Raw genomic sequence first — 27356 nt, 5'->3', positions numbered from 1 at the left:
ATTTGGATTTTCAGGAGGCTTCCAAACAGGAGGCTAGTAAACTAAATTAGGGTGCATGGGATTGGGGGAAATATATTATTATGGATTGAGAATTGGTTAACAGACAGAAAGCAGAGAGTAGGAATAAACGGATCATTCTCAGGATGGTGGGATACCGCAAGGTCCACAGCTGTTCACAATCTGTATAAATGGTTTGGATGTGGGGATCAATTATAATATTTACAAATTTGCTAATGAAACCAAACTAGGGGCAATGTAAGTTGTGAGCAGGATGCAAGGAGGCTTGAAGAGGAGTTGGCCAGGCTAAGTGAATGGGCTAGAGCATGGCAGATGGAATATAATGTGAATAAGTGTGAAGTTATTCACTTTGGGAGAAAAAACAGAAAGGCAGAATATTTCTTAAATGGTGAGAGGTTGGGAAGTGTGGGTGTTCAAAGGGACCTGGGTGTCCTTGTTCATGACTCACTAAAAGTTAGCATGTAGGTGCAGCAAGCAATTAGGAAGGCGAATGGTATGTTGGCCTTCGTCACAAGGGGATTTGAGTACAGGAGTAAAGATGTCTTGCTGCAGTTGTATACAGCCTTGGCAGAACAGGCTCGATGGGCTGAGTGGCCTACTCCTGTTCCTATGTTCCTCCCATACAGATTTTATAGAGAAATTATGGCCCATAGAGTGAGGGCGGGAGAGAAGGCAAATTGGTGAATTAGGGTCAGTTGACACCAAAGTTGGGTTTTAAAAGCCTACAGCTGTAAGAAGCACATAAGAAATAGGAGCAGGAGTAGGCTGTACTTGAATAGGATCATCGCTGTTTTCTACCTCAATTCCACTTCCCCCCCAACTCCTCAAACCCCTTGATTCCCTCAGTGCCCCAAAATCTATCAATCTCCGTCTTGAATATACTCAATAACTGAGCATCCACAGCCCTCTGGGGTAGAGAATTCCAAAGATTCAGAACCCTCCGAGTGAAGAAATTCCTCCTTGTCTCAGTCCTATATTACTGACTCCTTATTCTGAGACATTTAGGAAAGAAAGGCTGAGGAAAGGTAACTCAGTAGCTCTGAGAATGAATGAGTTGGAGGAGGAGAAGGCGTAAAGACTGTTAAATCCAACACAACAAAGATGCAGGGAGACAGAAGAATGTCTACAGTGGTATACACGTAGCTTTTGGGGAACAAACTGAGAAAGTTCATAGGAGCACTGACCATAATAGTATTGAATAAATAGACAACAAAGGTTGAGATGTTGACCATCACATGGAGGAAGCTCTGAGGGAAGCAAAGGTTCAGAATGTACCTCACTGGTCCTACCATTCACCAAGCTGACCCAGCAGTGTTGGATTTAGCTGCCATTCTGGAAGTCTGCATCAGGTAGTAAAGACACCAGCGTATGGAAGTAGCCTTCTCAGTCACATCCTCATCACCCTGCCGAAATCTGTCCTCCATAGCTGTGGTGGAAGAGACCTACCACAGTCCTTGTGAAGACAAGGTCTCATCTCCTTTGTGAGGATATCCTCCATCATGTAGAATATTATTTAGGGTGGATTAAAGACAGATCTAGCAACCTAAAACTAGGTATCTTTATTTGCTGTGGACCATCAGCGATGTGTTCACCTTCAGGGATTTGAGGCACATTCCTCATTCTTCAGTTGGGATCAAGCCAGAAGACCAACTCTGGTTCAATCCAGATTGTAGAAGAGATGCTGTGAGCAGCACCAGATTTGCCCTAGATTGAGTGAAGCTGGCACTCAGGGCAAGTGAAGTTGAAGCCCAAGATCAGCCATGATCACGTTGAATGGCAGAGCAGGCTCGACAGGCCATTTGGTCTACTCCTCCTCCTATTCCTTGTGTACCTTCAGCCTGAACAACAAAATGAGCAGTTCCACAACCAACAGATCTGGGAAAGCTCTGTTGATCAACCAATGTCTAGTAGAGAATAGTGTGAACAATCAGACATCGAATGGAAGGATGCAGCAGGTCCATGATGCAGTCACCCATCGCAACCCCAACATCAGCGCAGGAGTTACTGAGTAACTATCATCACTACCATAACCTTCCCTCCAACTTAAGGTCAGGAGCAGGACGGTTTACAGATGATTCCACAATGTTCAGCTCCATTTACAAGCCTCTGACAATGAAGCAGCCCATGTCAGCCTACAGCAGGACTTCACTAATGTCCAGCCTTGAGCTGACAGGTAACATTAACATCATCTAGATGCCAAGGAATGACCACTCCCCCTCTATATGGCACATTCTATACACCAGGTTATGCTGAGGCACTAGGAACGCCTGTGATAAAGAATATAAAACTCAGTATTGCATTCAAAATACTTCTCTTACAGTATTAATGAATTAGGAATTTGCTGTTGAAGTTTGTGCAGTGTTGCTTGCTTTATGTCATAGGTACTCATTAGCAATGCTCTGTCAAGTCTCAGTGGAATGAAACAGAATTTCATCTTCTGCAACAAACTCAACATCAGCGTCTGTCCTCGCATCGAAGAACTTGGCAATGTAAGTTTGCAGCTGCTCGGTCAGCCTCTGCCTCATCTCCCACCACCCCCGGTCTGCTCCCTCTTTCTACCCCCGGCCTCCCTCGGTGTTTAACTTTTGATGTCAGATCACAGTGGATGTCATTTGAGTTCCTTTTTTTTGCTTTTTATTTCCTGGGTGTTGTCACTGTTTTGGCAGGATTTAAAGTTTTCTGTTAACCCTGTGTCTGTATCTCCAGTTTACAGTTACTCTCTACAATCCCTTGGCGAGAGCAGTGAGTGTATATGTGAGAATCCCTGTTAACGGCACAGATTACACAGTTTCTGACCCCACAGGCAGCTCGGTACTAAACCAGGTAATGTAAACCTTCAAACAATAATTTTTAAGAACTACTTGGACATATCTGAAGCGTTTTAATTGTATTGCATCAAATCTGCTATTTTAGTGCTATTGTTATTTAACAGCTTATCTCAGTGATTCACCCTGAAGCCACTACTCAGAGTTGCAATATATAAAGATAATAAATATATAATAGTGTGTAACTTTTTGATAACTTCTCTTCCTTTCTGTCTCTCCCCCTCTGTGTTCTTTGTGTTTCTCTTTCTGTCTCTCTTTTTGTCACTGTCTCACTCTCTCGCTCTCCCTTTCTCTCTCACTCTCTGCCTTTGTCTAACCCTGACACACACACTCTCTCCCCTCCCTCTGTTTTTTGTTTCTCTTTCTGTCCATCTCTGTCTCTCATTCTTTCTCTCTGTCTGTCATTGTCTTACTTTCTCTCTCTCTGTCCCTTTCTCTCTCTCTCTCTGCCTCTCTGACCCTGATACACACACACTCTCTCTCTCTATCTCTTTCTCTCTCCCCCTCTCTCTGTTCTTTGTGTGTCTCTTTCTGTCTGTCCCTGTCTCTCATTCTTTCTCTCTGTCCATCACTGTCTCACGCTCACCCCTCTCTCTCTCTGTCCCGTTCTCACTCTGTCTCTGTCTCCTTCTGACCCTGACACACACACACACACACACGCGTACTCTCTCTCTCTCTCTGTCCTTCACTCACTCACACTCTCTCTCTCAGGTTGTTGCCGTGTCAAATTTTACAAAGAAACTGCGGAAAGACCGTGGCTATGCAGTGAACGAGCTGGTGTTCCCGGCCAGGGTTGCAGCATTGGGTTTTAGCACTTACAGTGTATCCAGGAAGTCAGACAGCTCCGTGTTTAGCAGACTGTTCAAGTCAGTGAGGAGAAAGAAAGGCCTCACAATTGAAAATAAGGTAAGCAGTCTATTCCATGGTGGAGTATTACAGAGCTGTCGATCCTTTGTGCTGTTTGATGCAGGGGTGCAGTTCCGTTGGGTCGGGGGTGATGATGTGGGCGTGAGTGTCTGTCCCTACACCAGGCTTCATGAGTGAGAGTCTGCAGGCAATTTCACCAATGTAGAATCATACATCACAGGAGATGCCATTCAGCCCCATTGTGAACGTGCTGGCTCTTTGAAAGAGCTTCTCATTAGTTTCAATTTTCTGCTTTTTCCCTTTGCAAGTGTTTATCCAATGTCCTTTGTAAAGTTATTATTCAATCTTTTAAGCAATGCGCTTCAGATCATCACAGCTCACTTTAAAAAAAATCCACATGTCTCCCCTGGTTCTATTGCCAAATCCCATAACCTGAGGCCTTGTAGCTAACAATTTCTACTTCATTGGACATCGATACATTGGCATTTGACAGCACATGTGTGAACTTGACCCCTTGGCTAAGGGCCACCCCACACCCTCCACTTCCCATATGGCAAACCCAAAATCAGCACCTCTCAGTCATCGAGCACAGTATCTTTGGTCCATGGCTCAGTATCACACCACCGGTGCATTTACATCAAGGTGACTGGGGAATACTGAACATACAGCTCTTCTCCATCCCCCAATTATATCCTGCTGGAGAGGCTGTGCGTGTGGCCCTGTGTGTGTGTGTTTGTCATGAAGCTATTAATGTATATAATATTATTTCTTTTAAAATAGAGGTTTAGTCTATGGGTGTGTCTTAATTGGATTAGAGGCAGCTAGTCTGGGTGCTTTGATGTGCACCAGTTTTGAGATGTAAGAGAGGTAGAGTGCATTTGCATTGTTTGAATAGAGCATTCAAGAAGTGGAGTGAAATCTGGCACCTAGCTAGCAGAGACCAAGCAATGTTTATATTACTAATAAAATTGGTACTATGAAAGGGGTTTTATTGTTAGAAGAGGTGGAGTTCAAAGAAGCTAGTGATACAATGAGAATTTACATTCAATGAGATTGCTGAATCTCACTGAGAGCAGTTTTGTGTGCGGAGAGCAGAGGCAAAGTAACATCAAAGCCTGTAAACCTACCACTGTACCTGTAAGCCTACCACTGTACCTGTAAGCCTACCACTGTACCTGTAAGCCTACCACTGTACCTGTAAACCTACCACTGTACCTGTAAACCTACCAATGTACCTGTAAACCTACCACTGTACCTGCAAACCTACCACTGTACCTGTAAACCTACCACTGTACCTGTAAACCTACCACTGTACCTGTAAGCCTACCAATGTACCTGTAAACCTACCACTGTACCTGTAAACCTACCACTGTACCTGTAAACCTACCACTGTACCTGTAAGCCTACCAATGTACTTGCAAGGAACCAAAGTGAAAGGAACCTCACTTTGAATTTGTAAGGTGAAAATGTTTTGCCTGGTGTCTGCTTAAAAGCCTATGGGTTGCTGTTGACTTAATGGAGATTAGTTCAGGAATTTGTTATAAGTTATGATAATAGTAATTTGTAGCCATGTAAATGTGTTTAATGTGTTGTACCTTAATAAAATGTTTCATTTAGTTTAATATAAAGCCTCTTGAGAACTGGTGGCCTGATTCCTGAATTTAGAGTTGCATCTCAAACATACCACTTAAAAATATAGGTTATGACAGTTGTTTAAAGTATACCCCTGGGATTTTTAAATAACTCAGCTTTATCAAACTGCTTGGTCATAACAATGCCTGTACCTGTGTGCGTGTGTGTGCGTGCGTGCGTGCGTGCCTGTGTGCGTGCCGGTGCCTGTGTGCGCGCGCTGGTGCAGACAGTCGGGATGGTCTGGCCTACCTGTGACTCCAGACCCACAGCAATGTGTTGACTTTTAACTGCCCTGTGAAATGGCCGAGCAAGATACTCAGTTCAAGGACAATTATGATGGGCAACAAATACTGGTCTTGCCAGTGACGCCCACATCCCATGAAAGAATAGATAAAGTCGAATAGCCCATGACTGTCACTAGCCAAGAGAATGGGAGCAGGTAACTTCTGCCCCCTGACCTCTATTCCTCTGCTACTCCTGCCAGTTTGGTTGTCTCCTTCTTTAGGGACGCTAACCTTCACATAGTTTTCAATAGTAACCAACTGATAATTCCTGTCCCTAGCACTGCAGAGGTTTCACACTGTAACATAACTGTAAATGTTGCTTTTCTCATTCCCTCTTGTCTTTTGTGTGTAGTATATCCGAGTATTATTTGACGTGGATACTGGCCTGATGAGTGGGATTGAGAACCTGCAGAAGAATCTTTCTCTACCTGTTACTCAGAGCTTCCATTGGTAAGTAACCCTCTTGTACAGAGGACGATCTCCGACTCTCACTCTCTCTCTCTCTCCGACTCTCTCTCTCCGACTCTCACTCTCTCCAACTCTCTCTCTCTCCGACTCTCTCTCTCTCCGAATCTCACTCTCTCCAACTCTCTCTCTCTCCGACTCTCTCTCTCCGACTCTCTCTCCGACTCTCTCTCTCTCCGACTTTCACTCTCTCCGACTCTCTCTCTGTCCGACTCTCACTCTCTCCGACTCTCTCTCTCTCTCCGACTCTCACTCTCTCCGACTCTCTCTCTCTCCGACTCTCTCTCTCTCCGACTCTCTCTCTCTCTCCGACTCTCACTCTCTCCAACTCTCTCTCTTCGACTCTCTCTCTCTCTCTCCGACTCTCACTCTCTCCGACTCTCTCTCTCTCTGACTCTCTCTCCGACTCTCTCTCTCTCTCCGACTCTCTCTCTCTCCGACTCTCTCGCTCTCTCCGACTCTCTCTCTCCGACTCTCTCTCTCCGACTCTCTCTCTCTCTCTCTGACTCTCTCTCCGACTCTCTCTCTCTCCGACTCTCTCTCTCTCCGACTCTCTCTCTCTCACTCTCCGACTCTCACTCTCTCCGACTCTCTCTCTCTCCGACTCTCTCTCTCTCCGACTCTCTCTCTCTCCGACTCTCTCTCTCACTCTCTCCGACTCTCTCTCTCTCTCTCCGACTCTCTCTCTCTCCGACTCTCTCTCTCTCTCTCCGACTCTCACTCTCTCCGACTCTCTCTCTCTCCGACTGTCACTCTCTCCGACTCTCACTCTCACCGACTCTCTCTCTCTCCGACTCTCTCTCTCCGACTCTCACTCTCTCCGACTCTCTCTCTCTCTGACTTTCTCTCTCTCTCTCCGACTCTCTCTCTCTCTCTCCGACTCTCTCTCTCTCTCTCCGACTCTCTCTCTCTCTCCGACTCTCACGCTCTCCGACTCTCACTTCCTCTGGCTCCCCTCACACTCTGCCTGTTGTTTGCCCTCACTCTCTCTGTCTCTCGCCCTCACTCGCTCTGTCTCTCCTCCATCTCTCTCTTTGTCTCTCTCTCTCACTCACTCTGTCTGTTTCTGTCTCTCACTCGCTCTGGCACTCACACTCACACTCACTCTCTCTCTCTCTCACACTCACTCTCTCTCTCTCTCTCTCTCTCTCACACACTCAATCTCTCTCTTCGACTCTCTCTCTCTACCCCGCAATCCGTCTGTCCATCTGTCTCTCTCTCTCTGGCAGTTCCCAGTAGAATCACAGCAAGGGCTAACACCGTCAGGAGAGAACCTTTTGGTTATTGTTGGAAGAAGCCCCCTAGCTATCTAACTGGGGTTATCACTGATTCTGTGCTGTTGATGTGTTTGAATAGGTACAGTGCCAGTACAGGAAACCACAAGAGCAGTCAAAAGTCCGGAGCTTATATCTTTCGGCCGAAACAAGGGTCCCCTATCCCAATGTCCACAAACGTGAAGACATACACAGTCCAGGTAAGAGAAGTGAGAGACTTTTAATCTGGTTTTTATTATAATTGAGTTCCATCTGAAAGACAACACCTCCAAAAAACTTCTCAGTACTGTCTCTCTGACAGTGCAGCACTCCCCCAGCACTGCTCCTTCGACACTGACCCTCCAACAGTGCAGTGTTCCCTTGACACCGACCCTCCAACAGCGCAGCAATCCCGCAGCACCGACCCTCCAACAGTGCAGCAATCCCACAGCACCGACCCTCCAACAGCGCAGCAATCCCGCAGCACCGACCCTCCAACAGTGCAGCAATCCCGCAGCACGGACCCTCCAACAGTGCAGTGTTCCCTTGACACTGACCCTCCAACAGTGCAGTGTTCCCTTGACACTGACCCTCCAACAGCGCAGCAATCCCGCAGCACCGACCCTCCAACAGTGCAGCAATCCTGCAGCACCGACCCTCCAACAGTGTAGCAATCCCGCAGCACCAACCCTCCAACAGTGCAGCAATCCCGCAGCACCGACCCTCCAACAGTGCAGCAATCCCGCAGCACCGACCCTCCAACAGTGCAGCAATCCCGCAGCACGGACCCTCCAACAGTGCAGCAATCCCGCAGCACCGACCCTCCAACAGTGCAGCAATCCCGCAGCACCGACCCTCCAACAGTGCAGCAATCCCGCAGCACGGACCCTCCAACAGTGCAGCAATCCCGCAGCACCGACCCTCCAACAGTGCAGCAATCCCGCAGCATGGACCCTCCAACAGTGCAGCAATCCCGCAGCACCGACCCTCCAACAGCGCAGCAATCCCACAGCACCGACCCTCCAACAGTACAGCAATCCCGCAGCACCGACCCTCCAACAGTGCAGCAATCCCGCAGCACCGGCCCTCCAACAGTACAGCAATCCCGCAGCACCGACCCTCCAACAGTGCAGCAATCCCGCAGCACCGACCCTCCAACAGTGCAGCAATCCCGCAGCACCGACCCTCCAACAGCGCAGCAATCCCGCAGCACCGACCCTCCAACAGTGCAGTGTTCCCTTGGCACTGACCCTCCAACAGTGCAGCAATCCCGCAGCACCGACCCTCCAACAGCGCAGCAATCCCGCAGCATGGACCCTCCAACAGTGCAGCAATCCCGCAGCACCGACCCTCCAACAGCGCAGCAATCCCACAGCACCGACCCTCCAACAGTGCAGCAATCCTGCAGCACCGACCCTCCAACAGTGCAGCAATCCCGCAGCACCGACCCTCCAACAGTGCAGTGCTCCCGCAGCACCGACCCTCCAACAGCGCAGCAATCCCGCAGCACCGACCCTCCAACAGCGCAGCAATCCTGCAGCACCGACCCTCCAACAGTGCAGTGTTCCCTTGGCACCGACCCTCCAACAGTGCAGTGCTCCCGCAGCACCGACCCTCCAACAGCGCAGCAATCCCGCAGCACGGACCCTCCAACAGCGCAGCAATCCCGCAGCACCGACCCTCCAACAGTGCTCAACACTGATCCTCCAGCAGCATATCACTCTTTCAGCACTGATCCTCCAAAAGCACAGTGCTCCCTTGGCATTGACCCACAGACTGCGTGGCACTCCCTCGGCACTGACCCTCCAGTAGCATAGATCTCCCTTGGCACTGACCCTCTGACTGCGTGGCACTCCCTCGGCACTGACCCTCCAGTAGCATAGATCTCCCTTGGCACTGACCCTCTGACTGCGTGGCACTCCCTCGGCACTGACCCTCCAGTAGCATAGATCTCCCTTGGCACTGACCCTCTGACTGTGTGGCACACCCTTGGCACTGACCCTCCAGCAGCACAGCACTCCCTCAGCTCTGACCCTTTGACATGTGACACTCCCTCAGCCCTGACCCCCTCATAGCACAGCACTTCCTTGATATTGACCCTCCGACAGCAAGGCTCTCCCTTGGTCTTGACCCTGACCCTCCAACTGCACATTCACACCCTGAAGGCTGGGCTGGCACACTGGGGACTTATTTCCATTCTCCACACTCACCTTCCTAACTGAAATTTGGTGACAAACTTTGGTTTGTGCAGCTGGTGACACAGTGACATTGTGCAAGGCCTGTGTGAGAGTCCTGCCTGCCTGATATGGTGAATGGGGGATTGGGAGATCAATCAGAGCACCTAATACCTGACAGAAATAGAGTGTTCCTTTCCATCCATTCTGCAGACGGACTTATTTCAGGAAGTTTATCAGAACGTTTCATCGTGGTGCTCACAAGTCGTCCGACTCTACAAAAACCAAAAGTTTGTCGAGCTGGAGTGGACCGTTGGGCCAATTCCAGTCGAGTAAGTATCCGGGATTTGGGATAGGGAGGCATGGATATACTGCTAGTCCAATGAGAGGGAGTAACCTGGGAACACAGGGTCAGGGACATTCCTGCCTGGCTTGTCTCAGTGTTCATATAGCAAGTGTGCAAATGAGCATGTGTGCCACACAGTCGGAGGGTCACAACAACATCCACATTTAAACATAAGAGCCCCTGTGTGAAGTGCAGCAGGGCTTCATCCGACATTTACAGGCTCTTCTTTACCCTGTAGCCTCCAGTGGATGCAGTGCAGGTTTAACGCCATGTTTCCCTTTCTCATAAACTTTAGTGACAACGTTGGCAAGGAAGTTATCAGCCGCTTCGACACGCCATTAAAAACAGATGGAATTTTCTACACGGATTCCAATGGGAGAGAGATCCTCACACGGAGGTAAGAACACAGACTGGAAATCCTGTATGTAAACAGTTGCCTGTAACAATGTAATCACAGACTTTGGCCAGTAGCTGATGCTGTGTACGAAACCTTTGAAATTTTACTCAACTGCATTATCTTGTTAGATAGAAAACCCAGCAGCTGACAGGAAGAATCATCGCCAATTCACTAAAAATAGTTGCATTTATACAGCGCCATTCATGGCCTCAGGATGTCCTGAAGTGCTTTACAGCAAATCAAAGTACTTTTGAACTGTAGGCTTTATTGTATTATAGGAAACACAACAGCTAAGTTACAAATAGAAAGCTCCATAAATAGCAATGAGAAAATGGCCTGATAATCTGTTTTAATGGTGTTGGTAAACATTGGCCAGGACACCAGGGAGAACTCCCCCTCCTCTTCTTCAAAATAATGCCACAGCATCTTTTACAGCAGAAAGGGGGCCTCAGTTTAACGTCTCACCCGAATGATGTCACTGACAGCGCTATACTCAGGAGTGTCAGCCTGCATTTAGCGTTCAGAGGACAGAGTGCGGCCACCGATTCAGAGTTGGCTGCGTGTGTGAAGTTAAAGCTTAGGTACAGTGAAATCCCAGCGTGGGGAGTAGTCAGCTATCGGTGGCACATTCTACAGAAGATCTACTGTGAAGTTGCCTGGGAGTGGAGATTTTCCAATTCAAAACAGCAGCCAAAGAATAGGAATTCAATGAAGTGTTGGGGAAAGTAATTGTAGGTTCTCTTTGGAGAAGCGTATTTCTAATCATCATGCACTCTACTGCATTTCCTTTTCCTTTAAGGAGAGATTATCGACCTACATGGAAACTCAACCAAACGGAGCCTATTGCTGGAAACTACTACCCTGTGAACAGTCGTATTTACATGAAGGTGAAATCTCATTTTATTTCAACTTTAATTCTGCACCCTCCCACGGATTAAACCCCCCATCATATGTAGTAAAGCAGAGTTCTCCCTCCAATCTCAGTCCCATGGGGGGCATAGTCCACCCTACAGCACATCTCCTCAGTGTGTCCCTGAAAAATGAGTATTGATTGACTATCCCAGCAATAGGTGCATCATATCCAGCTCTCATTCTGCCCTCACCCAGCCTGTGCACACATTGCTGCTGTAGGGTTCACTGGACAGCGACCAGGGGGAGACATGGCCAGAGGCTAACAGCCTCACTGCAGCTAGCTCAGCAGCTCGGAGGCGATGAGAGTTTGGAGCTGAAGCATTGCTGATGTAGATGGCCGAGTGTCACGCTGCACCCGGTAAGCTACTCCGAGGTTAGGATTAATGGTACTATTCTTGTTTCAGGATGGCAAGACTCAGCTGACTGTACTGCCTGACCGCTCTCAGGGAGGAAGCAGCATCCGAGATGGTTCACTAGAGCTCATGGTAAATGTCTTCAGTTATTCTCTGTTTGGTTTGGGGTGGGATAGGGGGTGGAATTGCTAATAAAAAAACTAGCAGTCAGAAGTGGAATTGAGAGCAATGGATTTGGATGTAAGTGCCCCCATTCTGCGGTGAGTTTGGTAACATTATTGATCACCTGTAAGGAGGTCTTTGTGGTGCAGCAGGTAGCATATCCCGGGTCCTGAGCCAGAAATTCTGGGTTCAGGTCCCACCCCCAGGCTTGATGGCCAAGGAAGGTGTGTTCATAATGTGGCCAGACAGGTTGAATATCAGCCTGCAAAATTCTTCCAATACACAGCAACGGCAGGCAGTAAGAGCGGTAGAGATTCCAGGTCAGCCATGTGATGGGAAGAATGTTGGAACCTCTCCCATCACTGCCCATAGCTCCAGCCTACAACATGCATGTAAAAGTGTACATTGCCATGGCAACTTGGACTCCTTGGGGTAGGGGGCAGGGGTGTGGTTGTTGGTTGGCTCAGTTGATTGTACGGCCGGTGCGGATCAGACAGTTGGCATGTCACGGGGTTCGATCCCTGTCCCGACTTGGGTGGTGCATTTGGAACCTGCCTCCTTCCCTTACCCGTGGTGGAGGTCACAGACCTGCCTTTGAGCAGAGAACCGAAGAAAATTGATCAGCTGTTAGTCTGCCCCCCCATGGGGTGAAAGATGAACAGTGATCGAGTGACCAGTCTCTGACTGCCAGTTATTGCCATGTTACTGAAATACTGTATTAATCACAACAGGTTCATCGAAGACTGCTGTATGATGATAACAGAGGTGTCGGGGAGGCCTTGTCAGAGCCGGGTTATGATGGCAATGGGCTGATAGTGCGAGGGAAGCACCTTGTCTTCCTCGACACAGTCGACGCCTCTGCTGAGCTCCACAGACTGCAGGCACAGGCAGAGTACATGGCTCCATGGACCATCATGGCCGAAGGCACAGGAGCACCCTACAGTACCCATCTGAATCACATTTCTGAGGTAATCCAGTTTGAGGTTGGGTTTGAGGGCATGGTAGGGGATAGCAGCAAGTTCCAGCAGTGTTCTTTCAACACCACAGTCTGGCTGTAGGCTACACATGAGCAACACGTGGGAGAAATGCTGATTAATCACGATAACTAGTTTCTCTGCCACATACGTCACATGTTATAGTTAATACTCTGGCGTGTCTCAGCTATAACTCTTTAAGTTCTGTATTAATATCTATCAGGAAAAACTAAATAAGCTAGGAGTTTTGCCTCTGGAAAAGAGAAGGCTGAGAGGGTGACCTGATGGAGATTTTTAAAGATTGTTGAAAGTGTTTTATTGGGTTAATGTTGAGAAGATGTTTAAACTCGTGAGGGAGACCAAAACTAGGAGTCATAAGTATAAGATGGTCACAAATAAATCCAATAAGGAATTCAGGAGAAACTTCTTCACCCAGAGTTGGGAAAATGTGGAATTCATTACCACTGGGAATGGGTTGAGGTCTATAAGTATTTAAGGGGAAGCTAGATAAGTACGTGAGGGAGAAATAAACATGAGAGGATGATAAGGCGAGATTGAAGTAGGGTGGGAGAGGGCACGAGTTTGAGCTGTACATTCTAGATAATACAACTGAATTATTTGTTCCGTTATTCACCCGGCCTCTTGTTTTCCTAATGTTTCCAGTTCTCGGCCTTGAAGGAAGAGCTGCCCCAAAACCTCCATCTCCTGACCCTGGCTCAGTGGGATTCCCAATCCTTCCTGATACGGCTGGAACACCAGTTTGAAATGGGAGAGAGCAGCGTCTACTCGAAGCCTGTCACCGTGGATCTGGCTGTAGGTTCCCCTTTTCTGGTTTTGGTAGTGACTTTGAGGCAAAATTGAGGATGGGGAGCCAACTCTGTCAAACAGCTTGAGGCTTTAATTCCACTAAACTATGAAGCCCTAAGTTTCTTTTAGCTAGGAGTGAAAGTGAGAGCATGTCGGGATAATTCAGTGAGCCGTCCACTCCACCTATCCTGTACCTGCCCCTAAGCTGATGGTGTGAACACGGAGGAAGGGATGAGGACCTGAGTCTACATTGTATTGGGGAAAAGGTGTGGTGTACAGAGTGGGAAAGGGAGAGTATGTGTCACAGCTGTGTGGAGTCTAGCACATCTATGACGGGCCCATTGTTTGAAGTAAACCTCCACCCAGTACGGCACAGAGCCTGCCCCACACCTGCAGGGGCCCAGATTTGATCCCCACTCTGAGTTCACTCTCAGCCAGCCAGTGGTGTAGGCAGTTAGCAGCCAGAGTCTCTGATCTTGGTCACTCCGTAACAACATGGAACTTCTTTTCAGCAAAAACATAATTCTGCTCGGCTCTGATGCCACACATGGTCAAATATCTCTATATACTCGCTAACCACACAGACTAATTTCTTGAGGAGTAGGCCATAGGGAAGCCAGGGCCAGGACTGTATCCCAGGAAGAGATCAGGCTAAATAAACTGGTGATTCTCCTGTTTTGTGTAAGAATTGCCTTTTACCTTTGACTTATCTGTTTATGTTTTCAGAATTTATTTTCTGCTTTTGAGATCACTTCTGTTGAGGAAATGTCTCTGGGTTTCAACCAGCGGAAGGAAGACGTGTCCAGACTGACCTGGAAAACTGTACAAGGTTGGGTCCTGCAGCTTACGGTTCAAAACTACAACTCCTTTGCTTAAACTCTGTCCTCCACTTCCAAATCCAGCCCTGAGTGAACAGCAGCTGCTGCTCGGAAAACACCCCCATGGACATGTGCAAAACAAGTTCAGGGTCTTCATGGTGGTATCAATCCCTCCCCACAAAAGCTGCGCTCTTCCATTCCAACACCAGGCGCACTAAGCAAACATTCTTCACATGGTCCTATGCAATAGGTATCAACAGCGGCAGGAATCCTGATTGATTCTTCATCCCTTGCCCAGCAACACGAGTCCTCCCCATTGGTGGTGGTTAGAAGTGCCCTTCGCTTCTATATTTAAACCTAGACAGATTGACAGAGGACTCAACTATAAGAGTGTTAAGAGAAACACACTTTCTTTTTGAGCAAATGTGTGTTGTGACAGGGTCAGGAATGCTCCAGAATTGTCCCGGAATGATAGATTAATTTCCTGGACACTGCTGCAAGGAATGCCTAGGAGATAAATCATACAGGCATTTTTAAAAAGTGTTTATTATTTTCGTTTATAACGAAAACAAAAGGTTTCAAAGATTGAAGGGAGTGGGAGATTATTTGACCAGTTGGAGGTAGAGAATACATCCAGCCAGAATGAGTTAGTCCTAGCTGACAGCCTATTGCGATTAGTCAGAATGGATGGCATGGGGGAAACGTCATTGTGGTGTTGAGGTTTTTCTGAAGTCAGGCTGAGAAGAGGAGCTTTATCAAATCACAGAGCTTTTCCTGCTCCTGGTTTTCAGCATGGACACCCCCAACCCATTGAAGAACAGAAAAATACTTTGTAATTAGCACCAGACTCAAACATTGCATGATATTTTTCTTTAGAAAAGACTTGAGGTAACCTGATAGAGATCTTTCAGATTATGAATGGATTGGATTTTTGGGATCTATAACTAGGGATCATAGTTACCAATAAATCCAATAGAGAAATGAGGAGAAAACCTTTTTACATAGTGTCTAGCACGTGGAACTCACTACCAGAGGAAGTAGTTGAGGCAAATAGCTTTAAAAGGAAATTAGATGAGTACATGAGAGAAGAGTGGATAGAAAGATTTTCTGAAAGGCTGAGATGAGACAGAAGGAATGGAAGAAGATACTTCCTTTAAAGCCTGAAATGGAACTAAGTGAGAACATTACAGATGGTCTAATCATAATCTTCCAAAAGTTCCCCTGATTCAGGATCGGTTCCTCAAGTATTAGTGACATTCGCAATTTTCCAATCTAATGAAGAGCAGGGACAGTAAACCAGGGAATTAGAGCCCAGTTATCCTAACATTTGTTGTTAGGAAATTACTGGAGTCCACAATTGAGGAGAAGGTGACTTAACATCTTGAAAATGTTAAGCTGTAGAGAAAGCCAGCACGGATTTGAGAGGGTAGATGATGCCTGATGAACCGGAATACATTTTTTGAAAGAAGTGGCCATGTAGATAGAGAAATGTCTGTATAGATTTGTAAAAGCCATTTCCATTTGCTAATGTTCCTCATAAGAGAATGTTGTTTAGCTAAAGTTGAAACTCATGGACTTGAAGGCAAATTATTGGCTTAATTAAAATGTTGGCTGAGGGGCAGGAGACAGAGGGAAAACAGGCAGGTGGTCTAGAATGTGACTAGTGATGTCCCACAAGCATGCGTGTTGGGGCATCAGGTATTCACTGACTTCATGATGACAAAGTTAGGCAGCATTGTAAGTAGTGTGGATGGAAGTATAAAATCGCAAAGCCAATAATAGATTAAATGAATGGGCAAAACGATTTTCCTTCAATAAAATGTAAGATCATTTGAAAAGGATCAAACAGAATAATTTCTAAATGGTGGAAGTCCAAAGAGACTTGTGGGTCCATTTACAGAGACCATTAATCAAAAAAAGGCTAATGGAATGCTGGCCTTCCTATGTAGAGGACTGGAATACAAAGATGGAGGAGTTTCACTTCAGTTGTACAAAGCCCTGGTTAGAGCACACCTTAGGAAGGATATATTAGCCTGGGAGGGATACAGCACTGGTTTACCAGAATGTTACCTGGACTCCAAGGAGAGACTAGACAAACTAAGGTTGTATTCCCTGGAATTTAGAAGCTTAAGTGGTGATTTGATCTAAGATGAAGGTAAATAGGGCAGAGAAAGAGAAATTTGTTCTGCTGGTTGGAGTCTAAAAATTAGAAACACTTCTACACAGAGTGATGCAAGTTTGGAACACTCTTCCAGAGATGGCAAGTGATGCTAGATCAATTAACAACTTTAAATCTGAGATTCATAGATTTTTGTTAACCAAAGATATTGAAAGGATATGGGGCAAAGACAGGAGTTAGCTCGCAAGTCAACCATGATCTCATTGAACAGGTTCAAGGGCTAAATGTTCCCTTTTCTTATGACTCATGTGAAATACAAACACCATCAGAGTAGCTGAGCTGAATGGCCTGTCTGTGCTGTATATTCTATGTAATATTTCTGACACTATCTTCTGCCCCTTTCAGAAGCACACGATGTCAAGTCAGCCTCCAGCCGTAACGATATCTCCAAGCACACTGTGGTCCTCAATCCAATGGAGATCCGCACTTTCCGTGTTCACATTCAGCACCGGTAACCACCCAGGCTGGGAATAACTGGGATCACAGGAATACTGAGAGAATGAGCCAATCAATTAACACATGGAATTTTCAAACCAGTCCAATCTGTTGTTCTACACAGGGACAGTGTCATTGAATGACAGGTTTGACTCTGCTATTTTTTAACCGGATGTTGCCTTAATGTGACAGTTACCACTTATTCTGTCTTCACAAGTGCCTGGCCTTTTGGAGATTCCTTCACTGTTTAATCCAGGTTTTGTGGATCAGGCTCCTATTGGCAGCAGATCGTCAGTCAGTCACTGTTCCTGTAACAAAATGGGTAAGGCAACTGCCTGGATTTTAGAATGGAATTCTCTTCCCCCTACCACCTCAATTGCCCATCTCCTTTTGATTACAATGGACAAACAAAGAGCAAGGAAAAGCATTGATCAGACCAAATGCTGATTCTGTTCTCACCCGCACACCACACTGAAAGCTGGGAGGTTGTGCACCATCCAGAAGGATTTGTTATTGCGTGTTAGGGTAACAGTTAAGAGTATTTCTTTACCCAGGCCATTGTACAGCAATGGCCAGGAATAGTCCTGTGAGAAAATCTTCACTCTTAGAAGTATCTATTTTAAGGGACAATTCAATCCCACTCCCTAGAATGGATCCTTTCCCTAATACACTTGATACAACTAACAGAGGTCCAGCAACTCTTTTGAGCTTAGGTTCTGATAGACAGTAGAGAACCTAATGATTCAGATTCAAAACAAGGGGCTAGGGAAGATGTGCAATGACTTTCGAAGTTAGTACTAATTTAATACGTGCAAAAAAGGTGTTTATTAATAATGTCAAAGATTGTTAGAACTGGATTTAAAGTGACCTATTATCAATGCAATCAGTATTTGTGAAACTTTGCCTGTCTGTCTACACTTGTGTGATGTAAAACACCTCAATCTGTGCCACTTTTTATAAGAAATCAGCCAAAATGCTTCAAAATAATCAAAATAAAATTTATATCTAAGTTAATGCAAAATGTCTGTGTGATGAACAAACACAGGCATCACAGCCAGTGCAGGTCAGTAATGGAGGAATAACACCAGCCTTTGTTTAGGCAAGGGAATAAACTGCTTCAATTTCTTTCCCCTAAAGACGACCACAGCCTTCCACACGACAGAGGACTTGCTGTGCAGACATCTTTCATTTTTCAACTGCATAGGATTTGTGACTAGAAGAGGTAAAGAGGAACTGCTCTTTCAACTCCATGTGTTAGAACTACTTTATACAGATCACCAGAGTCCAATCTCCATCCCTGTTGAGCTGATAGTTGAGCACAATTGAATGCTAAAATTGGCCTTGGGATATTTTCACCCCCCACATATTTGTGTGCTAACTGTTTATATCCCGGCCACTGTTTAATGGCTTACATCCAAATGAACCTGGGATGAGATCAGGATAGTGCTTATCAATGGTAGCCTCTATTGTTAATATAAGAACTTGAGGAAACTGCCTGAAACTATACCCCAACACGAGGCAGTGTGATCAGGGATGGGAAATTAGAGTTGTACTTTAAGACACGAACTTTTTAAAAATGCAGTTTAATTATAAATAACAAAACACTGCATGTTGAATCTTACACTTTTCATATATAAATTCTGCAACCACTTACAATAAGGGTGGTTGTTTTTTGAGAGTTCAGTGTTTGCAATGTAACTGGTGGCAAAACCTCATCGCAGGCTTCAGAAAAATGCAATTTTCTATTGTCTGTTCTGTGCGGTCTCGATCTCTTCCTGGTGAGAGTAACGACACTCCTCTCCGTAGGTGCAGTTTCCCTGCGATGGGAAGGACAGATCAGCCAAGTAAACAAATCCAAAGTACATTGCAGTAACTCTGCAAATTTTTGGATGAACCCACCAGTAGCTCTGTGAGCTACAGTGCAGTGCTGAAAACCCTTATTACCTTAATGCTTGAATAAAAATAAACCTAAGATTAAATCTGGCAGAGGTGGTTAAAGTAATTCATCCCACCTCTTCTGAGGAGTGATAGATTATGGTATTTGTTAGGAGTGGGGGTGTGTCCCTTTGTCGAATGATTCCCAAACCTTCACCGGCTCCTGCTTTGTATATCCACAGGTTGTCTGCTTCCAACACCATCACAGAGCTGCAGGATTTCAGTGGATGGCAGAGTCACTGCTCTTATCCATTTGGGTGCTCCTTTTAAATGGACTTTCAAGTTTCCAATAGTTCATTTATGGAGCACGCTGATCGTAATGTGTCCCTCCCAGAGCACAGACAAATAAAACATCCAGCAATAACAAGGTTAGAAACCCAAATGTTACTTACAGGTGCTGTGGAAATGCCTGTGCCTGACCTCCGTAGTAGGGGTCTGACCAATACCTAGTACATGCCTGCTGTAACCCTCTTCACGTACACCCTGCCCTTTAGTATATTAGCATTAATCACCTGCCAGAGCTGTGAATTTAATTACGTCTCATCCAAACAAATGCTCATTACCAAAAATCTTTCACTCACCTCTCTGAACTTTTTACAGGGGATAGTTTTCCCATAATCTGGAACGTTGAACTTCTGCTTCCGTTTATTCTGCAGCCGTTTGCTTTTATCTTCCAACGGTTGATGAATTCCTCCACTAGGAGATACAAAACAGCAACTCTTTAACATAAAAACAGAATTACCTGGAAAAACTCAGCAGGTCTGGCAGCATCGGCAGAGAAGAAAAGAGTTGACGTTTCGAGTCCTCATGACCCTTCGACAGAACTTGCGTTCGAGTCCAAGAAAGAGTTGAAATATAAGCTGGTTTAAGGTGTGTGTGTGGGGGGCGGAGAGATAGGGAGACAAAGAGGTGGACGGGGGGTGGGGGTGTGTGGTTGTAGGGACAAACAAGCAGTGATAGAAGCAGATCATCAAAAGATGTCAACGACAATAGTACAATAGAACACATAGGTGTTAAAATTAAAGTTGGTGACATTATCTAAACGAATGTGCTAATTAAGAATGGATGGTAGGGCACTCAAAGTATAGCTCTAGTGGGTTTTTTTTTATATATATATAATGGAAATAGGTGGGAAAAGGAAAATCTTTATAATTTATTGGAAAAAAAAAGGGGAAGGGGGAAACAGAAAGGGGGTGGGGATGGGGGAGGGAGCTTACGACCTAAAGTTGTTGAATTCAATATTCAGTCCAGAAGGCTGTAAAGTCCCTAGTCGGAAGATGAGGTGCTGTTCCTCCAGTTTGCGTTGGGCTTCACTGGAACAATGCAGCAAGCCAAGGACAGACATGTGGGCAAGAGAGCAGGGTGGAGTGTTGAAATGGCAAGCGACAGGGAGGTTTGGGTCATTCTTGCGGACAGACCGCATGTGTTCTGCAAAGCGGTCGCCCAGTTTACGTTTGGTCTCTCCAATGTAGAGGAGACCACATTGGGAGCAACGGATGCAGTAGACTAAGTTGGGGGAAATGCAAGTGAAATGCTGCTTCACTTGAAAGGAGTGTTTGGGTCCTTGGATGGTGAGGAGAGAGGAAGTGAAGGGGCAGGTATTGCATTTTTTGCGTGGGCATGGGGTGGTGCCATAGGAGGGGGTTGAGGAGTAGGGGGTGATGGAGGAGTGGACCAGGGTGTCCCGGAGGGAGCGATCCCTACGGAATGCCGATAAGGGGGGTGAAGGGAAGATGTGTTTGGTGGTGGCATCATGCTGGAGTTGGCGGAAATGGCGGAGGATGATCCTTTGAATGCGGAGGCTGGTGGGGTGATAAGTGAAGCTGGTTTAAGGTGTGTGTGTGGGGGGCGGAGAGATAGGGAGACAAAGAGGTGGACGGGGGGTGGGGGTGTGTGGTTGTAGGGACAAACAAGCAGTGATAGAAGCAGATCATCAAAAGATGTCAACGACAATAGTACAATAGAACACATTATATTTCAACTCTTTCTTGGACTCGAACGCAAGTTCTGTCGAAGGGTCATGAGGACTCGAAACGTCAACTCTTTTCTTCTCCGCCGATGCTGCCAGACCTGCTGAGTTTTTCCAGGTAATTCTGTTTTTGTTTTGGATTTCCAGCATCCCCAGTTTTTTTGTTTTTAACTCTTTAACATACCTGGTTAACTCCTTCATTTGAAAACCACAAGTTACATCCATCCACCTGGAATCCCATCCTCTGAGTTATAAGAGCCCAGAAAGCCCTTCCCCTGTACACCACGAACCCCACCCCCCCATCCACATTGGCTGGTAAAGAGATGGCTATAGAAGCAGCATTTATCTCACAGTTTGTCAGTCAGCCTCTGAATCCTTCGTACTCTGACAACAGTTCCTGCTCCTCACCATTTCAGGGGATACATTCTCACAATACGAGTAATTGATATTTCTTGCAGTCTGGAGGGTTATGGAGTGAGTACGTGGAGAGACAGAGCAAGGCTGGTGAGTGCCAAGGAAGCGAACTATGCTAACAGGACATGCAGGGAGAGAACTGCAGGCTGTGCTGTTGAATCATGGCTTGTCCTGTGTTTGTTTGTTGGGTTGCGAGTAAGGAATTCGAAGGCTGCCATCTCTTCCCAATCACCCAAAGCTGTCGTAATATGAAAAACAATCTCATGCTTGCGGCGTCAGACTAACAGTACAGGCACAAATATGACAAAGTAATTCTTGAATTTTAATCTGCTAGAAGCAAAAATATCAAGGACAAGAAAGCCCACTCTTATCCACCCCGCCAAACCCAGCACAGCCCCTGTTCACCTCCAACGCGGTGCTCGTTCCCAGCTAGAATCTTACCCGACTTTGGCCCGTGCCTTAGGTCCCCAGTTGGCTTCAGGGTTTTCCTGGAAGCGTTTCAGCCCTTGCTTCCTGGATTTGGGATTTGCATCTTCCCGGATGTCGAAGCAAGCCTGCAGACTGAGATACGCAAGGTAGGTGTAAAGAGGAGTTGTTGGAAAGGGAGAGGTTTACGCTGCTAGGAGCACAACAGACTTATTCCCTAAGAAACTGGAAGCAAGGAAAAAGAGACCACAATTGGCGAGTCTGTAAGTGCAAAAATTTCCATCATTCATTTGGTAAAAGTGAGCAAGAAATAGCCGCACACAATTCTACCTCAGTCAGGGTAGGAGTAGAGTTATTACAGCAATCCTGGGCTAAAGGACACAAGTGATCATCAACTTAAGACAGTGTTTCCCAAACTTTTTCCCAGTTATGACCCCCATTGAATGGCCCAGACCTTGCGTGACCCCAGAGAGAATTTTTGGCGTTCAGGAGCTGTTGAGCAGGGAGGTGGCCAGTGGGGACCTTCAACTACTGAGCAAAGGGGATGGGAGTGGGGTGGAGATTGAGGGTGTGTGGTGGGAAGTGTTTAAATTGCAGGGTTTCTTTTTTTTAAAAAAAAACCTATCTTTTTGCAGCAGGAATTGGGCCTCAACTATCTGTCCATTAGGCCACACCCACCATTATTAAAAGTGAGCATTTAAAGGGACCTTGCAGCTGTTAACAATCAGTCTGAGCTCTACGGCAGCCACTGTTACCTCAGCGTTCAGCCTCAAAATCTCATCTCGCAACCCAGTTTGGGAAACCCTGACTTAGGTATTGCAAGACCAAGGTTCACCTCCTAACATCCTGATATTTTTTTAATTCATTCGTCGAATGTGGGCGTCACTGGCTGGGTCAGCATTTATTGCCCAATCCTAACTGCCCTTGAGAAGGTGGTGGGTGAGCTGCCTTCTTGAACCGCTGCAGTCCATGTGGTGTAGGTACACCCACAGTGCTGTTAGGGAGGGGATTCCAGGATTTTGACCCGGTGACAGTGAAGGAACAGCGATATAAATTTCCAAGTCAGGCCGGTGAGTGACTTGGAGGTGAATTTCCAGGTGGTGGTGTTCCCATGTGTCTGCTGCCCTTGTCCTCTAGATGGTAGTGGTCGTGGGTTTGGAAGGTGCTGTCTAAGCAGCCTGGTGAGTTCCTGCAGTGCATCTTGTAGATGGTAAACATTGCTGCCACTGTGTGTCGGTAGTGAAGGGAGTGAATATTTGTGGATGGGGTGCCAATCAATGGTGTCCTGGACGGTGTCAAGCTAATTAAGTGTTGTGGGAGCTGCACTCATCCAGGTAAGCGAAGATTATTCCATCACACTCCTGACTTGTGCCTTGTAGATGGTGGACAGGCTTTGGAGAGTCAAGAGGTGATTTACTCACCATAGGATTCCTAGCCTCTGACCTGCTTTTGTAGCCACAGTGTTTATATGGCTGGTCCAGTTCCGTTTCTGGTCAAGAGCATCCCCTAGGATGTTGATAGTGAGGAATTCAGCAATGGTAATGCCATTGAATGTCAAAGGGTGATGGTTAGATTCTCTCTTGGTGGAGATGGTCATTGCCTGGCACTTTGTAGTGCAAATGTTACTCACCACTTCTCAGCCCAAGCCTGGATATTGTCCAGGTCTTGCTGCATTTGGACATGAACTGCTTCAGTATCTGAGGAATCACGAATGGTGCTGAACATTGTGCAATGATTAGCGAACATCCCCACTTTTGACCTTATGCTGGAAAGAAAGCCATTGATGAAGCAGCTGAAGATGGCTGGGCCTAGGACCTACCCTGAGGAACTGAGATGAGTGACCTCCAAAAACCACAATCATCTTCCTTTGTGCTAGGTATGACTCCAACTGATAGTCACATGACAATGGTGTTATTGACTGATCAGCAATTGACCTTGATCAATGAGTCTACGGACATGAGGTGAGGAAAACCCCAGTGGTGGAAAACTTGGGTAACTTTGGATTCCCAGTTTCTCATGTTCCAGAATCTATCACAAGGAATTTAGTATACACAACTTTAATTAAATCTGTTAGGAGACAGACTGTGTTGGCAACTTCAAGAAGGGATAGGATGTTTGATCATGAATAAGGAGCCTAAGATAAGTCTACAGTGATTTTCAAACTGCCCTCAGTCTGCAGTGGTTTCTTGCAGCCCTGTTAGAATCAGCATGATAGGCACAGAAGGTGGCCTTTCAGCCCATTATGCCTATGTTGTCCCTTTGAGCTATCCAATTTTCCCCACCCCCTCACTCTTTCCCATAGCTCTACAAATTTTTCCAATTCTCTTTTGAAATTATTAATGAATCTGCTTCCACCACCCTTATAGGCACTGTGTTCCAGATCACAATGTGCTGAATAAAAGGTTTCCTGCAAGACCACAAGGTAAATCAGCTCAAAAACCCAATCCCCATCATTATCATCTTGTGGACTTCTAGTGATGACAGAGACAGACTCAGCCAAGTGCAATAGTCTGCAATGTTCAAACAAGATTACTGGCAACTGCTGGGATGTGCCTCTGGATCTCGTTCAGAGGGGGAGAAAAGCAAAGTCACTTATCAATCACTAGGTGAACATGGTCATTAGGTGACACCACACTGTGTCACGGAATAGAGGCTTAGCTTCATCCATATCAGAAAACAATCTCAGCCATGGCATCCTTAGGATATGCCAATGGGCACTGGCTACACTCAGGGCCTCCTCCACATACTGACCCTTCACGTCAGAGCTGGACACTGGACAACAGCAGCACCTGCAGCCACGTCCAAGTCTGATCCTATCTGCACCCAATCTTCAGATCCCAACAGGATCCACAGGATAAACAGCAAGGACCCCGATGGATTGGTTTTATTGTTCTGCCTCATCCCAGGGCCGAGCCAGGGGGGCACTGAGGGCATTTGTAACAGCCCTAACCTCACCCAAACAGTGAGTAACTCACTTAGCATGGTCCAGGGCTAAACTCTGAGCTGTAAAAGCCCCAGCCCACACAGGCCGGCGCATTTACCAATCCCGACAGCAGATTTAAAAATAACTTACACAGGCTCTTTGCTGAGAATTCGAAAGGCGGGACTACTCTCGGACAGCTTCTCCCGCTTCACTGGGTGCATCTTCACCTACAACAGAAATAGAATCCAGATTAACCTTCTAATCACTCGGAAAACACACAGTCACCTCCAAAATCTAGCGTACACAGCTCCGTGCTCATGCATGTGTTTAATTCTTATTTCACTGCATCTCACATCTAACCATTAACAAAATATGCCACTCAGAACATCTACAGATTCGCCACCTACCCAGCACCTCATGATATCCCAGATCACTGAAGATGGTGCATCAGTTTTAACAGCTTTTTTAGAAGCATGCGAGAGGGATACTCGATAGCCAGCGTGAAGCAGGGCAGACCTAATAAGGAGGTGGGGGAAGAATGGAGGGAGATTGAAATTATTTCTCAACATATAATTCCATTCAACTCATATTCATCTTCACCTACCTTTAACTGTTAAAGGGGAGGAACCTTTGGAGGTCATCACTTTGCGCTCGAAGCTGGGAAATGAAGAATTGATCCGATCTTTCACAATAACTGATGTCCCTGCCCCAGGGATTTCAAAGAGTGACTGAGTAAAGCTCCCACAACCAGACCAGCCATGAGCTTGTTGAATGGCAGAGTGGTTTGAAGGGCTGAATGGCCTACTCCTGCTCCCAAGTCCCTATGCTTCATGTTTCGATACACTGTCCCCATCAATCATGTCCAGGGCAGGTACAGCATAGGTTAAATAGAGTAAATCACCCCACATGCATTGTCCCATTTAGCCCTAATCTCAAGAAGCACCCCCTACAAACTAACCTTCCTGCTGTCCTTTCCAAAACACTAATTGTGTTTATTTGTGCTGAATTACAAACATGCTAATGTATAATTCTGTGCCACTCTGCACCTGGCAAAGGGAAAAAAACCATCCTTTTTCACACTTGTCTGTGTTGGATTTGAACTCAGTACTTGGAGCTGAAAGCACAATATACTCATTATGTAAATCCCTTTCAACCACCACCCACTCCCCGCACCCACCAGTTACATACATCTGCATAAAATCTCCATCACCTACATCGATTGTTGATGCTATAAATTTTAATTCATCCTCACTGTTCATGTCCACACTGCTCCTTTCTGCGTAGCGAATATCTTATCTCACGATCATAACCCAACAATACTCCATATCTCAGAGTTACAGCCAACTCATCATTTCCTCGTCCATGTCTATGTCAAAATAAACTTATAATCACTTCAAAGAAAAATACAAAAAAAGTCTCAAATACTTTCAGGAACTTCACAGACAGTCCACCCCTTTGGGACAGAGTACTCAAGGCCGTGTGTGTACCTCCCCACTGCCTACAGTTGTTTGTCCACAGCTGGATTACTATTGCTACAATTTCTGCACAGGAACTGCCAGGAATCATCAAAGCCAACCTCCTTAGTTTATTCTGTCATCTTATAAGAAAAATCCCTACCTCATCTGCAGGAGAGATGGAGTATTACAGTGGATAACACTGCTCAGGTGGTCCATGGTGTGGTATAAAGGGCAGTCCGGCAACTCCTAATAAAGAGAAACCAATTTCAAGTGAAACTTAAAATGATGGATTGCTTGGCAGCATAACGAGGTGATCTGCCATTTTACCCACCACACGATAGGCGCAAGTAAACAGGGCAACACTTAAATCAATACAGCAACTTGCATCTTCAGCAGAGAATCTCCAATCAGAAAATAGATGCTGCATGAATGAAGGAGCTGAGTGAAAGGGGTGTGATCAAAGGCTTTGTCGCAAGACTGGGCCTTAAAAGGAGGAGATGGAGATAGGAAGGAGCTTAGGAAAGGAATTCCAGAGCACAGAATATAAGTGACTGAAGGCACAGTTGCTAGTGACGGGGCAAAGGGAAGTGGGATGGAAATGCTCAAGAGGTCAGAGAATCAGATGGAGAGTTTCAGGTGGGGGTGGGAGGTTTGCACAGATAGGGAGGGGCGAGGCCTTGTAGGAATTTAAACATGAGAACAAGAATTTGGTATGGGGTGGAGATAGGCAACATTAAAGAGGCTGAAGTAGGTGGTCTTTATGATGGAGAAGATATGGGTCAGAAGCTTTGATCAGGGATGAATAAAAATGCTGAGCTATAGGCAAATGCAGCAGCCATATTATGAAGCAGTTCACCTCTGAACTGTCCTGTTCCGAGTGTAAATATTTCCAGTATCTTTAATCTTTCCACATGACTAATTTCATTCAGCAAATCTGAACAAACTCTGCACTCAATTTAGACAACTCTGGTGCTCTGGAAATTGGAAGCAGAGGGTGAGAGGAATACAGACACATTTTGAAAACCAGGGAGAAGATACAATTAGTCTCCTGAGAGAGGGGAATGAAAACAGTCGGGAGAATATCAAGTTTGTTGAAACAATGCCTGCAGTATCGCTAGCTTTATACGAGTGCCTGACTGGTCTCCTCAGCCTTTTTCTCTCCCTGGTTTTCAAAATGTGTCTGTATTCCTCTCACCCTCTGCTTCCAATTTCCAGAGCACCAGAGTTGTCTAAATTGAGTGCAGGGTTCAGATTTGCTGAATGAAATTAGTCATGTGGAAAGATTAAAGATACTAGAAATATTTACACTTGGAACAGGACAGTTCAGAAGT

The 27356-nt window shown here is 46.1% G+C and overlaps 2 protein-coding genes across 8 annotated transcripts in view; one reads left to right on the top strand and one right to left on the bottom strand.

Annotated features, from left to right (window-relative positions):
• man2b1 (mannosidase, alpha, class 2B, member 1) overlaps window positions 1-17915 on the top strand; it is a 41579-nt gene extending 23664 nt beyond the window's left edge. For all 4 annotated transcript variants that reach the window (XM_041177140.1, XM_041177138.1, XM_041177137.1 and 1 more), the window contains 13 exons: window positions 2400-2507; window positions 2725-2841; window positions 3555-3749; window positions 5979-6076; window positions 7448-7565; window positions 9732-9850; window positions 10160-10261; window positions 11061-11148; window positions 11578-11658; window positions 12420-12656; window positions 13326-13475; window positions 14196-14298; window positions 16812-17915. In XM_041177140.1, coding sequence (XP_041033074.1) covers window positions 2400-2507; window positions 2725-2841; window positions 3555-3749; window positions 5979-6076; window positions 7448-7565; window positions 9732-9850; window positions 10160-10261; window positions 11061-11148; window positions 11578-11658; window positions 12420-12656; window positions 13326-13475; window positions 14196-14298; window positions 16812-16921 — 1626 coding nt within the window. In that variant the 3' untranslated portion in view covers window positions 16922-17915. The remainder of the gene's footprint in view (window positions 1-2399; window positions 2508-2724; window positions 2842-3554; window positions 3750-5978; window positions 6077-7447; window positions 7566-9731; window positions 9851-10159; window positions 10262-11060; window positions 11149-11577; window positions 11659-12419; window positions 12657-13325; window positions 13476-14195; window positions 14299-16811) is intronic.
• Window positions 17916-18454: 539 nt separating this feature from the next.
• Window positions 18455-27356, bottom strand: part of trmt1 (tRNA methyltransferase 1) — a 30974-nt gene continuing 22072 nt past the window's right edge. For 3 of the 4 annotated variants that reach the window (XM_041176901.1, XM_041176900.1, XM_041176902.1), the window contains 6 exons: window positions 26186-26271; window positions 24976-25084; window positions 24719-24795; window positions 21661-21780; window positions 19418-19532; window positions 18457-18718 (listed from right to left, as the gene is read on the bottom strand). In XM_041176901.1, the coding sequence (XP_041032835.1) occupies window positions 18644-18718; window positions 19418-19532; window positions 21661-21780; window positions 24719-24795; window positions 24976-25084; window positions 26186-26271 (582 nt within the window). In that variant the 3' untranslated portion in view covers window positions 18457-18643. Of the gene's footprint in view, window positions 18719-19417; window positions 19533-21660; window positions 21781-24718; window positions 24796-24975; window positions 25085-26185; window positions 26272-27356 lie in introns of all 4 variants that reach the window. The other variant, XM_041176903.1, reaches the window with a different exon arrangement.

The sequence above is a fragment of the Carcharodon carcharias genome, chromosome 30, assembly GCF_017639515.1.
Source record: "Carcharodon carcharias isolate sCarCar2 chromosome 30, sCarCar2.pri, whole genome shotgun sequence".
Taxonomy (NCBI): Eukaryota; Metazoa; Chordata; class Chondrichthyes; order Lamniformes; family Lamnidae; genus Carcharodon; species Carcharodon carcharias.
Note: the sequence above shows the minus strand (reverse complement) of the source record. Positions and strands in the feature narration are given on the sequence as shown.